Source organism: Canis lupus, chromosome 25, assembly GCF_048164855.1.
Source record: "Canis lupus baileyi chromosome 25, mCanLup2.hap1, whole genome shotgun sequence".
NCBI classification, from domain to species: Eukaryota; Metazoa; Chordata; class Mammalia; order Carnivora; family Canidae; genus Canis; species Canis lupus.
In genome coordinates this window covers 34,309,901-34,324,429 of record NC_132862.1, presented here as the reverse complement: position 1 = coordinate 34,324,429, position 14,529 = coordinate 34,309,901, and the positions used below count along the sequence as shown (strand labels likewise).

Below are 14,529 nucleotides of genomic sequence, written 5' to 3'. Positions count from 1 at the left end.
CTTGCAAAAGAAGCAGTTAGACCAGAATGATCAAGATCTCTTCTGTAAGAATCCATACATCTTATACAAGTTAAATCTCAAATTCCTAGCATTTGAGGGTATGTCCACAATAAAAAATAACGAAAATAACATTAGCAAATCACTGATACTCATCATTTCATTTAAAATGCCTGTTAAACATGCAAATCAGATCAGTACTACTACCTACATTTTACAAGAAAATGAGGCCCAGAGAAATTGACTAGACCCAGAATCACAAAAGTTATTAAGTAGAGAAGCATAGACTTTGAACCCAAGATTTAAGTGTCAAAATCCCCAAATCTTTCCATTACACTTTGCCCTCCCATGGTAAGGATAGGGATGCAGATGATAATAGCATTATTCCCTGGCCTTCAGATAATGATTTAACAAAAGGTCTCCCAAATTCTCATCATCCCATCATCCCAATGTTAACTTTTCAATGTTAACTCCTCTGTCCAAAAAAAAAAAAAAAAAAAATTATCTTGAGGCAACAAATTAATCACATTGTTCTCCTTAGAGTCCAAGGTTAACTAATGCCACTTTTATAACAGAGAATGACATTTTCTAGGAATGAAAAGAATCTAAAATATGAATAATAATCTTTCACATCAAAAGACCATTTTAGTTCAAATAATATGCACCCATAGTCAAGTACTGTTCAATTCAAAGACCACCTGATACCATGAGTATGCTACATTTAAAATGAGAGGAAACTTTGCTATTAGAAATGAGGCAGTTTAAACTATTAACTCTTTTAGGTCTGTTACATAACATCATACTAAAAATTAATGCTTCAAGTGCAACTTCTCTAAACCATGAAGGAACAAACCCAACTCTAGGCTCAAACTTGGTGTTAAAATAAATGGAATTTACATCACACTCTCATCTTCCAAGAAATAAAACCAGGCAACCAGAAGTATCCCAAGTTATGGGTTTAGATTTCCCCAAGACTTTAACCAATCAGTGGACTCTCATTTAATTCTACTAACTTACTGCCTTAAAAAAAAAAGTACATATTCTTATGTAAAATATGTTTCTCACAGCTATAGCAAAATCCCCTTTCAACAGTATACTATAATGAAATAAACATACACTTATTAAACCTCACAAAGAGATAACAATGCATTAAATTCTCTGCCAAGAAAATTAAGTGAGCACTGTCTTTCTGGGGGTCACATGCGAAAATAGTTTGGGATATGCTTACAGTGAGTCATAATTAAGTAGATATAACATGCAAACGTAATAATCCTGCAGAAGAGTACTAAAGAAAAAAACTCCTCCTCCTCCTCAACAACAAAAAAAGTCAATCACATTCATCCAAAATAAAAATACACACACAAAAATGGCATACTGGGCTCATTTGTGCAAGGTCATGAGTTACTATTGTGCCCCGTCAACTTTAACAAGTTTTGGAAGCTTAGCAAAAGTTTAGCTTGTTAAATTAAAACCTAAAAATCTCCACAGATTCAAGAGATCTTCTGCCTGGAAAGAATTTACCACTAACATAAGTGAGAATTTTAAAAAAATCAAAGCCACAGCCACTGCATCGATCCGTGCTTAAATTCCTCTGCTAGTAAATGCTCAATAGCACCAGACTCCTCACCACTTCAACACTGATAAGTTTGAGAAGAGCTGCTGAAATCTTGAGGGCCAATCAAAAACCTTAGTGAACTGTCACAAAATAAAAGTCACAGTGTACGTGACAGCTTTACAGGCCAATTAAAAAAACAAAAAAAAAAAACAAAACAAAACACCACAGGGCCATCTAATTAATTGATGCGATCCTCCGAGTAAATGATCTAGAATAAAACAGCCCCTGTTATTTACCAAAGTGCAAGCAGTCCCCAGGGGAGCGCAGCAAATGATAATAACTTCGGTTCCAGGACAGGCTCCTCTTCACACCAGTATGACTTTCCTACTTAGTGCCAACTGTACACTTGCATGCTCCGAAAATAGGGGCGAGTCCTGACGACCAGGGGTTATAAGGGCAACGTTTCTATTTTATTATGGGCCGAAGCTGAGAAGAATCCCAATGCGTTTCAGCTCGACCTCACCACCTCGGAGTCACTTTCCAACTGCGCTCTCACCCAGGATCATTATATCCCCCAACGGAAGCCAATCATTAGTAGTAACAAGGCCCGAGAAAAGAAAATATATATATATATTTTATATTTATATATACTTTTTTTATTTATATATATATACATATATAGTAAAGAGGCTCTAAAAGTTCACCTAAGAGACACGGAGAAGGTGGGGGCTTCAGGAGAGGAGGCCGACATTTAAAGCATCTCAAACATTTTAAAAGCCAAAACACGTACAAAGACCCTCCTCCCGGGTGACTCCGGGCAGAAAGAGACCCTCAGTCACCGCGACAGGACGCGGCTGCACGGGTTCCCCCGGACAAGCAGCCGGATCGGGGCCGGGGCTCGCCCGGGGAAGGTCCGGAACCCCGGGCAGGGGTGCGCGTTGTGGCCCGGCGGAGCGCACAGCCCCTGCTCCCGGGCCCCTTTCTCTCTCCTTCCCCACGACCAGGCCTCTCCGGGCTCCTCTTCCCCTTCTCCGCCCTCCCTCCCCCTCCCTCCCCCTCCCCCTCCCCAGTCACGCACCAAACAAGGCCACCTCCCCCCCAAATCCCACCAACTTTGGCGACCCCCCTTCCCACCTCTCAGGAGCGCACAGAAACTGCAGGCCAGGAGGCTCCTCAGGACGGCCCCCATCTTCCCTTCTCGCGTTCTCTTCTCTCACCGGCGAGGGGCGGCCAGAAGGGGGGGAGGCGAGGAGCCGGGGCGGCCGCCGCAGCGGCAGGTCTGCAGGCTCATGCTTCCCAGCTTTCCAGAGAGAGAAGAAAGAAAGGGGCACGTCAGGGCTCCGCGCGCGCCGCCGCCGCCGCCGCCGCCGCCGCCGCCCTCTCTACCGCGCCGCTCTGCCGGGGGCTCGCGCGACGCCAGCGTCTGCTTCCATCCCGCCGCCTCCTCCCCCGGCGCCCCGCTTCCCCCGCGCAGCGCCTCATTCAGCCTCTTCCTCTCACGCAGCGGCGCAGGGATACCGCGGGCCGCCGCCGCCACGGGTCGCCGCGAAGGTCTCCCTGCGCGCGGGCGGGGCCCTCCCTCGGCGCCGCCTCCCGGGCCGCCGCGAAAGGAAGTGGGGGGCCGCGCGCACGGCCTCGGCTGGGAGACCCCGGGAGGCCCGCGCGGCGAGCGGAGGCGAGCCCCGGGGCAGAGGCCTCCCGCCGGCGCATTCCTATGGGATTCTTTCCTGGGCCGGCCGCCGCGGCCCTCCCCGCGGAGGGCGTGAAGCGACGTCGAACAACCTCGGCCCGGCGTGGTCGGGACTACTTTCTGCGGCTCGGCCGGGCCGCCGCCTGCTCCGCTCTTTGTGCGGGCGCCGCCGGCCGAGCCAGGTGGAGGTCCGGGCCGCCGCCGGCTGACACCTGGGTCGCGGGGGGGGGGGGCGGGGCGGGCCGGGGGGGAGGGGGGAGGGGGCGTGGGAGCTGCAGGCCCGGCTCTGCGCGCCGCGCGAGTCCCGACGCGGGGCGCTGAGCTGGCTCCTTTCTCGCGCTTGGAAACGGGCTTGAGCGTTTTTCTTTTACGAAAAATTAAGGCTAATGCTGCTTCCCCCAGCTTTAAACGTGACATGGTGACGGGTGGTCAAACGCCAACTCCGAGCAGAGATTTTTCATTTCCTCCTGCCTTTGCAGAATTACAGACTGTCCCCAGAAGTAGGGCCGGCGAGGACTAACGATTTTCTAAACTGGCAGATAAAAATCCCAAGATAAATGCGTCAGCACCTAAGACAGAGCAAAGGGACACTTGGGTAAGGACTGCGTTGGGGGTTTTAACAAGTTGTGATTTATAGATGAGTGTTTGGCAATTTTTTTTGTTGTTGTTGTTGTTTTTTATCAGCTCGCAGCTTGAGGGGGAAAAAGATTCACCTGAATCTCAGACTGGTTTTGCACGGCCTCTGCTGCTTTGGATGCACTGGGCTACCAGATGTAACAGCCCATAGACTCCCTTGAAAAGAAGTGGCAGCTTCAGCCTAGGAGGGAACTCAAGCCCGAGTTAACTATAATGGAGCCATCAGGTGCATTCTGTCCAGCTGTCACAGGCCCTTACCTGGAGGCAGATGGGCGGGGACAGTGGAGCAACTCTCACAACGTTACTAATATAGCAAGCAGTCTTCTCTTATCTGCAAGGGGATGCCTCCCAAACCCCCAGTGGATGCCTGAAGCCATGGATAGTACCCAACCCCGTATATACTGTTGTTTTTTTTGTTTTTTTTTGTTTTTTAATTTTTTTATTTATTTATGATAGTCACAGAGAGAGAGAGAGAGGCAGAGACACAGGCAGAGGGAGAAGCAGGCTCCATGCACCAGGAGCCCGATGTGGGATTCGATCCCGGATCTCCAGGATCGCGCCCTGGGCCAAAGGCAGGCGCCAAACCGCTGCGCCACCCAGGGATCCCTGTTGTTTTTTTTTTTTACCCAAACATACATACCTAAGAATAGAGTTTGACTTATAAATTAGGCAGAGTAAGAGATCATCAACAATAACTAACAATAAAAAACAATTACAGCAATATGCTACAACAGAAGTTATGTGAATGTGGTCTCTCAAACTGTCTTATTGTACTGTACTCACACTTCTTGAGATTATGTGAAATGATAAAAATGTCTCTGTGAGAGATGAAGTCAGGTTAAACGATGCAGCATTGTGATGCAGCCTTAGGCTACTATTGATCTTTTTTGACAACAGTCAGGAGAATCAGCTACTTCCCAACTGTGGTTGACCTCGGGTAAATGAAACTGCAAAAAGCAAAAGGTCAGATATGGGGGCTGTATTGTACCTCAGTGACGTTGGAGTTCACTATGGGCTTGTACACACAGCATCACATTGGACGCTCAAAACTAGCCTGGAGTGAGGCAGGTTTTGTTCCTTTACACAGAGGAAGGAACTGAGGGGTTCTGTGATTTACCAAGGCCACTCAGGTACTGAATAACAGAACTCGAACCCAGCCCAGGTCTTTCCACTTCAGATGATGCTTCTTCCAAGAAAGGGATGCTGAACCAAGGTGATACATGTCTATAAGCAGACAGCAGAAACAGCCAAATCACTTTCTCCTAAATTCACTTGAGAAAGTCTAGCCACCACTGATTTAAACACCTTCCTCCAAGAACCCTGTCAAGACTGTAAGTTTTGTCTTCTGACCTCCTCAAAACAAATAACTAAGAACCAGGTTTTTCAGCAAAAACCTAGAAAATATTACCATGTAGCTAGTGAGGCTATGGAGACACCATGATGTAGTGGAGAAAAGAAGACATGAGCTTTGGACTGAGACAGTGAATATCCAAACCCCATCAGTTACAAGACATGTGGCTTTAAGCGTGATATTTAAATGCACTGCACCTCACTTTTCTCATCTGTAAAATGGGGCTCATTTCTTCTTCAGGCTTGTAGTAAGAATGAAATTAAATATTATATAAACTGCTCAATATACAATAGGTGCTCAATGAATGATCATTTCCTTTCTCAACTTCTTTAAGGTGAACAGTGTCATAAGAACTTGGAGTCCTTGGAAAATAATGGAGGGGGGGGTAGAAATCACATTCTCAAAATGCTTATTGCAGGATAACTGAAGATGGAGCACCACTAAGCTAATGAATATTAACCTTCAGGACACCTCACTTTCACAGGCCCCTTCCAACAGGAGCCCTAACAATGTGTTTACATGGTTTGCAAAAGTAAGATAATTTTGTATTCTTCTTCTGAAAACATCTTTCAAAAATGTATAAATTTCAAGACCCACAAAACCTGGATCTATTCCTATTTATAATAGGAAACCGAGTAAACCTAATCTCTTTTTTTTTAAAACCTAATCTCTTCAGGCTGTTAACATAACTAAGGGAATGAAGTATTACACACTGTTAAAAATGATAGTTTAGATGACTTTGCAAACAGTGTTAGAAAATGTTTACAGTTAAAAACATAAGAAAGTGCATGTACATTTTAGTTAAATACATATATTTTTTAATTTACCACATATTTGAGCAAAGACCAGAAGTAAATAGTAAGTGCATTGAAACAGGCATTAGGATGGCAAAATAATATGAGATTACTTTTTTGTTCTTAAATTTCCATTAATATATTCTATGTTTTTTCCAATTTTTTTTTTTTTTTTTTTTTTTATTTATGATAGTCACACAGAGAGAGAGAGAGAGGCAGAGACATAGGCAGAGGGAGAAGCAGGATCCATGCACCGGGAGCCCGATGTGGGATTCGATCCCGGGTCTCCAGGATCACGCCCTGGGCCAAAGGCAGGCGCCAAACCGCTGCGCCACCCAGGGATCCCTTTTTCCAATTTTTTTAAAGATTTATTTATTTATTCAGGAGAGGCACAGATTGAGAGAGAGAGAGAGAGAGAGAGAGAGACACGCAGAGACACAGGCAGAGGGAGAAGCAGGCTCTATGCAGGGAGCCCAACATGGGACTCCATCCCAGATCTCCGGGATTAGGCCTTGGGCTAAAGGCAGCACTAAACCTCTGAGCCACCCGGGCTGCCCTATTTTTTCCAAATTTTTAAAGGTACTTAAGTGAAAAGCTGTAGCTTAAGGTTAAACCCTAGCCTGCACATTATTCTCACTAGTCAATGAATTTAGTTTTGCATTTGTTCAAGTGCCTATCAAATATTCAATGCTAGTCCCTGTGTTAAGTGCTGGGGATGCAAAGATAAGCATAATCATGGTCCCTACCCTCAAGACGCTTACAACTTAATTTAGAAACACTTAACTGAAAAAACAATTAAAATGTTAAGATTGTTATGGTGCAGGTGGATAGCATATCAATAAAGAACTCAAGTGTTCATCTGCCTGAAATGTTTGACTGCCTGCAGAGTTTTAAAAAAGGAAAATAACCCTAGAGCTGAGGCTTGAAATTTAAGTAGGAGTTTGTCAGGCCAAAAGACTGACAAGGAATTCCAAGCAGAAGGGTAGCAGGTGCAAAGACACTGAATTATTAGAGAGCTTGGCATGTTGGAGATTTGGAAGTAGATCCATATAGCTGAGACATAGGGTGCTTTTAAAGAATGTCAGAAAATGAGGCAGACTATTAAGTAGATATTGGACAATAAATAGCTTTTTAAGTCATGCTTAGAAGTTTAGATTTCAGCCTATTGCCAGCATGGACATTGAAGCATTTTTGTCATGGTAGAGAATTGATTTGCATGTTAAATAATTTCTCTGACTGCAGTGTGGATAATAGAAGGCAGGCAAGACAAAAAGTAGGAAGACCAAAGAGGAAGTTATTTTAGTTCTGTGAAAGAGATGGTCAGGACAGCAACACTGGGAATTGAAAAGAGATCAATCATGGATTTGAGGAATATGGGGTGGAAACCACAGGATTTGGTAACCTATCAGATGTGAGATGATAGAGAGGAAGAGTGTAATAAGTAGTCTAGGATGAAGTTCCAGGTTTCTAAGTTATGCACCCAAGTAAATGAGAGTCTCATTTACTAAGAAAATAAATGCATAAATAAGGAGGATTTCAAAAGAGGTGATGACAAGTTAAACAATGGGTCTATTATATTGGTCCTACCTGTAACAAACATCCAGCTGGAGATATCCAGTACACAGTTTTAATGTAGAAATTTGGACTCAGGAGAGAAATGGAAAGCTGTTTTGTGATGATTGTAGAGCCTGCATACCACACAATCCAGAAATGTACTGTAGAATATTGAAGAGTGATCGAATAATTATTACCACAGTTTTCTGGATGATAACAGACATCAAAAAAGGAAGGTATTTTCTAATTCAGGTGAAGGCAACTTTAGGTCACCTCCCAGTGCGCTGAGGGTAGAGATTATAGCTGAAGCCATAACCTTACCTAAGGGGAGAATGGAGCACTTAGTATGACTAGAAAAGTGAGAGAGAGCAGATTCATATGGAATACAAGTATCTAGGAACAAATGGAGAAAGAAACTAGAGACAAAAACTGAAAGGGGACAAGTGGAAAACTAGTTCCAAGTGCTGTGGCAAGAGAAAGTATTGTCAATAGTGACAAATACAGGGGCACTTGGGTGGCTCAGGCAGTTGAGCATCTGACTCTTGGTTTCAGCTAGGGTCATGGGATCGAGCCCCAGGTTGGGCTCCATACTTACTCAGCGGAGGGCCTGTTGGAGATTATCTCCCTCTCCCTCTGCTCCTCTGTCTGTTCTCTCTCTCTCAAATACATAAAATATTTAAAAAAAAATAATGGCAAATACAGCATATGGTGGAGAAATCTGCTATTAGAAGCACTGAAATGAGGACACTGTGACTTATAACTTCCAAAAAGGTCATTGATGGAAGCATAAATTATGCCAATATTTTAGAGATGCAGTCTAGGAGTAAAATACACCTTTTAAGCTAGCATCCAATCTCTTGGAATTTATCCACAGAAACAAAAGTTTATGGAGATATATGTATATACATATTTACTATAACATTGTAATAGAAAATGAGCAAAACAGGGGAGCCTGGTAGCTTAGTCAGTTAAGCATCCAACTCTTGATTTCAGCTCAGGTCATGATAGTCATGGGATCCAGCCCCACGTCAGGTTCTGTGCTCAGCAGGGAGTCTGCTTGAGATTCTCCCTCTCCCTCTCCTTTGTCTCTCCCTCACTCTTGCTGTAACATCAATAAATAAATCTAAAAAAAAAAAAAAAAAAAAAGAAAATGAACAAAGTAAAAAAAAAAAAAAGCCTACTAATATGGTAATTTTATATGATCCAATCTAATTTTTAAAAACCTGAACACATTTCAATAAGGAATAGGTGAGTAAAAAATAGTGTGTGTATATATATATATATATATATATATATATATATGTATATGTATATAGCCTCATTGTGGAAACATACAGCTCTTAAAAAGGATCATATAGGATCCCTGGGTGGCGCAGCGGTTTGGCACCTGCCTTTGGCCCAGGGAGTGATCCTGGAGACCCGGGATCGAATCCCACGTCGGGCTCCCTGCATGGAGCCTGCTTCTCCCTCTGCCTATGTCTCTGCCTCTGTGTGTGACTGTCATAAATAAATAAAAATTTATAAAAAAAAATCATATAGACTTACATGTATTAATTTGGAAGTGTTGCCGTGATATATTGTCAATTGAAGAGAAAGAGAATAGTATGTTGTGTGTGGTAGGATTTCTGTTTAGGAAAAGAAGGAATGAAGGCGGGGGAAGGGAGAGGAGAAGAGAGAGGGAGAGTGCTGGATGGATTGGCCTTGGATGGCAGGAGAAGGACCACCACTTCTGGATGAGGGAGAATGACAGTACCTATGAAAAGCTGCTGAAATTCCAGCTCCATTTCTCTACCGCTACTTTCACAGGTTTCTTCCAGAAGTCCTAGGAGGGACCATGGCAATGATACAACATGGTCATATGTTTTTATAAAATTTGCAAAGGTAAATTTTTGTGTGTTCTTTTTTTTAAATTCCTCCTTTTCCAATTGTATGTGCTCAAGCACCACAGAACCCGAATCTGCCCCTTATAGTGATAGATTTGGGGGGGAATGGGATAATGGAGACAAAAACTTTAAAAAACTGCATTTGATTGCCTTTATTTTCTTAATACAGCCGTCTCCCTTATCTGCAGTTTTACTTTCTGCGGTTTCAGTTACCTAAGCCAACCCAGCTCCTATCGTCAGAAGGTCAGGAATAGCCTAGTGTTATGTCATAATGCTTACGTCATTAACGTCACTTCTTCTCATCATGTAGACATTTTATCTCACATCATCACAAGAGGAACAGTGCAATAAGGTGTTTAAGGATAGAAAGAAGACCACATAACTTCTTTACAGTATATTGTTACAATTGTTCCACTTTATTTTTATTTTTTTAAAGCTTTTACTTGTTTATTTAGAGAGCATGGGTAGGGGGAGGGGCAGAGGGAAAGGAGAGAAAGAATTTCAAACAGACTTCCCACCAAGTGCAGAGCCCAACACAGGCCTCCCATCTCACAACCCTGAGAGCAAGACCTGAGCCGAAATCAAGTGTCCGCACTTAACTAACTGAACCACCCAGCACCCTGAATTTATTTTTTTAAGTAAGCTCTATGCCTGATGTGAGGCTTGAATTCACAACCTTGAGATCAAGAGTCGGATGCCCCACCTACTGAGCTAGCCAGGAGCCTCTGTTCCACTTCATTATGGTTGTTGTTGATCTCTTACTGAACTTAATCTATGTTAAACCTTATCTTGTGTATAAGGTTCAGTAGTATCCATGGTTTCAGGCATCCACTGGAGGGTTTGGAATGTATCCCCCATGATTAAGGGGGACCACGGTAATCAAAAAGCAAAGTTAATCTGTTCAGAGTGAAGTAAGAAAGAATACAGTGAGGGGAGATCCCTGAGTGGCTCAGCGGTTTAGCGCCTGCCTTTGGCCCAGGGAGTGATCCTGGACTCCCAGGATGGAGTCCCACGTCGGGCTCCTTGCATGGAGCCTGCTTCTTCCTCTGCCTGTGTCTCTGCCTCTGTCTCTCTCTGTCTCTCTCATGAAAAATAAATAAAATCTTTAAAAAAAAAAAAAAAGAATACAGTGAGGGGCTTCAGGAAAGTGATGAAGACTTAGAAGAGCTGCTGATGCTTGACGAGGGAGGTGACAAAGGACATATTATAGAGTTCCCTAACATTGGAGAGGCTGTAGCTGCCTACTGCAAATTTGGTGGATACCATAAGTGTGACCTTGCCACCTTGCCTCTATTTTTCCATCCTTGAATGAGAATAATAGTCACACACACACACACCCTACTGTCTGCAGCATGAGGGTATTGCATGGGATACCTAATTATAGTTACAATTTGAAAAAAAGTATACTTTGCTTCTAATAATATTTGTTTCTTATTTCATCATTGGCTGTATAAGCCCCCAGTGAAATCTAATAAAAATGTTTTAATGAACACTAAATGAACACACTGTGCACTAAAGTATTCAGGTTAGCTCCAGAGGGATGAAAAGACATCTGCAGTAGAGGGTACTCTGTCGCAGGGAATCAGATCCAGAGCAGAGAGGAGGGAGTCCATGCAGGGAAAGGAATGATAGTGGGATCAGAATACTGGTTATATCCAGAGAGATTAATCAAATAAGGAATTAAGGACACTGGAAGCTGGGTTTCTGTTGGATAAGGAGTTACAAATATATGGGCAATATGCTGGCGCCAATGTCAAAGAAAATGGTGGGATGGGACTTGAATTCACAACCTTGAGATCACAACCTCAAGTGGTTGTGGCTCAGTGGTTGAGTGTCTGCCATTGGCTCAGGGCCTGATCCTGGGGTGTCAGAATCGAGTCCTGCAGCAGGTTCCCTGCAGGGAGCCTGCTTCTCCCTCTGCCTGTGTCTCTGCCTCTCTCTCTATGTGTCTCTCATGAATAAATAATTAAAATCTTTAAGAAAGAAAAATGGTGGAGTAGGAAAATTGAAGGCCTGTCTCTTCCCATAAACAATGGAAAGAAAACTGGCAAAAACTATCAGAATCACCTTTATCAGAGCTCCAGAAGACAGTCAGAGATTTACAGCAACCAAAGGAATGCTTAATCAAGAGAAGCAGCACTGAAATGTGGTGGAAGAGGTTTGTCGTGTTTTAACTTACACTCACCTGCCCCTCCTTCCATGGTGCAGCATCAGTGTAGAAGGCGACAGCCTGGGTTCCCAGTGAGAAAGACAAAGGGCAGAAAGAATATTTGAGAAAATAAGAGCCCCAAACTTCCCATATTTTTTAAAGATTTTATTTATTTATTCATGAGAATACACAGAGAGGAGAGAGAGAGGCAGAGACACAGGCAGAGGGAGAAGCAGGCTCCATGCAGGAAGCCCGACGTGGGACTCAATCCCCGGTCTCCAGGATCATGCCCTGGGCTGAAGGCGGCGCTAAACAGCTGAGCCACCCGGGCTGCCCCCAAACTTCCCATATTTGATAAAACAGATGAATCTACTTGTCTGGGGAATCTCAATGCATACAAAGGAATTGCAAATACAGAAACAGATAAAACTAGAACAGACCCTGTGATTCTATATTGGTACCGGATGTATTGAAATGTATTCATGGTTTTCAATACATGTGGATAGATATAGAAACAAACATAGCTGTAAATGTGTATGGGACTGTGTGCTTGCACACGTGGGTGACTTTCCCTGCCTCTCTCCACCAAGCAGATGTGTCCATCCGTTTACTGAGGAGTCACCAAGAAAAGAGTAGATGTGCAAGTGATATATTGGAGTGTAACAGCCTCCAGGTGGCCCCCAAAGATTCTCACTTTTTGGCAGTCACATCCTTGAGAAATCCCCTCCTACAATGAATAAAGTTGACCTATTGCAGCAATGACACAGTGTGAATTTAAGATTAGACAATGAAAGACTTGGTGGTGTTTAAAAACAAAATTCAACTGGGTAAATTTTAAAGATTTATCGGCTTTAGTCAATAATTCATGAATTGGGTAGCAACCCATCTAGCAGATAGAAGGAGCTCCAAGGAACTGTACAAAATGGAAGACTTTTATAGGCAGAAGGGCATGGGACAAGAAAGTTAATACTGCAAAAAGTGGATTCATTGTCGCAGTTACTTTCCTTCAGGGAATGGCAAGGGTCTACCAGGCAGATGACCTCACTAGTGCTGACCAGGTGATTCCTGATAGATTGGTTTAAGATTCCATTTCTGGGGCAGGCCAAAACTGTAATTAAGTCTCAGTTGGTGACAGGGGGCTCAGTTTAAGTGACTCTATTTTGGACCTATTGTCTTTTTTTTTTTTTTAACAATGGCTTCTGCTTTCTTCTCTCAGAGGACTTGCTATAACGAAAAAATCAGTGGTCATGTCACAAGGACACTCAAGTTGCCCTATGGAATGGTCCTAGTGGTGATGACCTGAGACCTCCTGCCAACAGTCAAGTGAGCCATCTTGGAAATAGATCCTCCAGGGTCAAGTCAAGCCATCAAATGACTATGCTGTGGATGACATCTTGACAACAACATCATGAGAAATTCCATACCACCTGATCTGCTCTTGAATTGTTGACCTACAAAAAACTGTGAAATAATAAATATTTATTTTGTTTTAAGCTAATATACTTTGGGGGTGATTGCTACACAGTGATGGGTAACTAATAAATGAGAAGGGAGAGAGATCCTTCAGACTGAGATGTATTCTGACATTTGTGGAAGGAGACAAGGAAGAAAGGATTGGAGTAGGAAAAGTCTTAACACAGCACAGTTCCAAGAATGAATTTACTAAGTAGATGGAGAATTCCCAAGTCAAAGTTGCCCATTGACGAATTCCTATGTCTTGCCAGAATGGGCCCACTGAGCCTGCTGTACTTAAGCATTGACTGGGAATAACTCTTGGGAAGTATGGCCCCAGTGCAAACAGGGTGGTAGATCCAGGGGTCAAGAGTTAGGGCTGTCAGTCATTTATGTTCCCCATGGCAGGAGAAATCTGAGTGACACATTTTTATAAGCACCACAGCTTGCTTGGGGTCAGTGACACCCCAACATCAATGAGCACAGCTAGTGTCAAGACCTTGGCTTCTAAACAACATTTTCTTTGAGAGGAACCAGGGCTCCTTAGAGAAATGACTGATCCCACATCTGGGGCAGGGAAAGTATGAGTCTGGAACCCCTTGCTGTGTCAGAGCAAGGCAGGGCTCAAGGAATGATATGAAGGTGTCAAAAGAACATAGGAACCAACAACTTGAAGGGCCTTCTACTGGCCAAGTCAGGGACAATGTGAGCATCAAAATTTTAAATGACAGTAAAAGATTATCACCCATTAAACAAAATAGAAAATTAGAAGTAGGAAGACATAAATAAAGGAGTACATCAAAAGTTCGATGAGGAGTGGGATGTTTACATGGTTTCAGTAGGAAAAAGAATATGTTCATAGAGGATATGCCTGGCAGATACTACCTTAAGCAAGGAATCAAAGTGAACATCATTAGTAATGGGATAGATTGAAATCATGTGCCACATGACAGGATACAACGAGATAAAAGCAATATCACTTCAATGATATTCCTGCCAAGGTTGTATAACCTGAATATAATCATAAGTAAACACCAGCAAACCCCAAATTAAGGGACGAGTTACAAGATAACTAACCCATCTTCTTCAAAACTGTCAAGGTCATGAAAGACAAAGAAAGACCGAGGAACTTCTCCAGGCTGGGGGAGAGTAGTCAATGCAGTGTATGATTCTGAACTAGATCCCGTCGCTGGAAAACATGTCACTGAGACAGCCAGCAGAATTGGAGTAGAGTCTGAGGACTGGATGGTAGTCGTACATCAGTGTTAATTGTCTGACAGAATCCTTGTTTGTAGGAAAAAGTATTTGTGGATAATGGGGCCTCAGGTCTGTACTCACTCTCAAATGGTTAAGGACAAAAAGTTCTTTGTACTGTACTTAACTTTTTTTTTTTTTTAACTTTGTGAATGTTCCGAAATAAAAAAGAAATAAACATACTTATGGTATTCGGAAGATAAATGTATTATAA

At 43.2% G+C, this 14,529-nt stretch overlaps 1 protein-coding gene and 1 long non-coding RNA gene across 3 annotated transcripts in view; one reads left to right on the top strand and one right to left on the bottom strand.

The window, feature by feature from the left end:
* The window catches only part of LRP6 (LDL receptor related protein 6), a 162,394-nt gene extending 159,462 nt beyond the window's left edge, over positions 1-2,932 (bottom strand). For both annotated transcript variants that reach the window (XM_072798999.1, XM_072799000.1), the window contains exon 1: positions 2,687-2,932. In XM_072798999.1, coding sequence (XP_072655100.1) covers positions 2,687-2,741 — 55 coding nt within the window. In that variant the 5' untranslated portion in view covers positions 2,742-2,932. The remainder of the gene's footprint in view (positions 1-2,686) is intronic.
* A 581-nt stretch (positions 2,933-3,513) lies between these two features.
* On the top strand, positions 3,514-13,107 carry LOC140617480 (uncharacterized). The gene is made up of 2 exons (XR_012017704.1): positions 3,514-3,837; positions 12,826-13,107. It is a non-coding gene; the product is annotated as an uncharacterized lncRNA (long non-coding RNA).
* Positions 13,108-14,529: the final 1,422 nt, after the last annotated feature.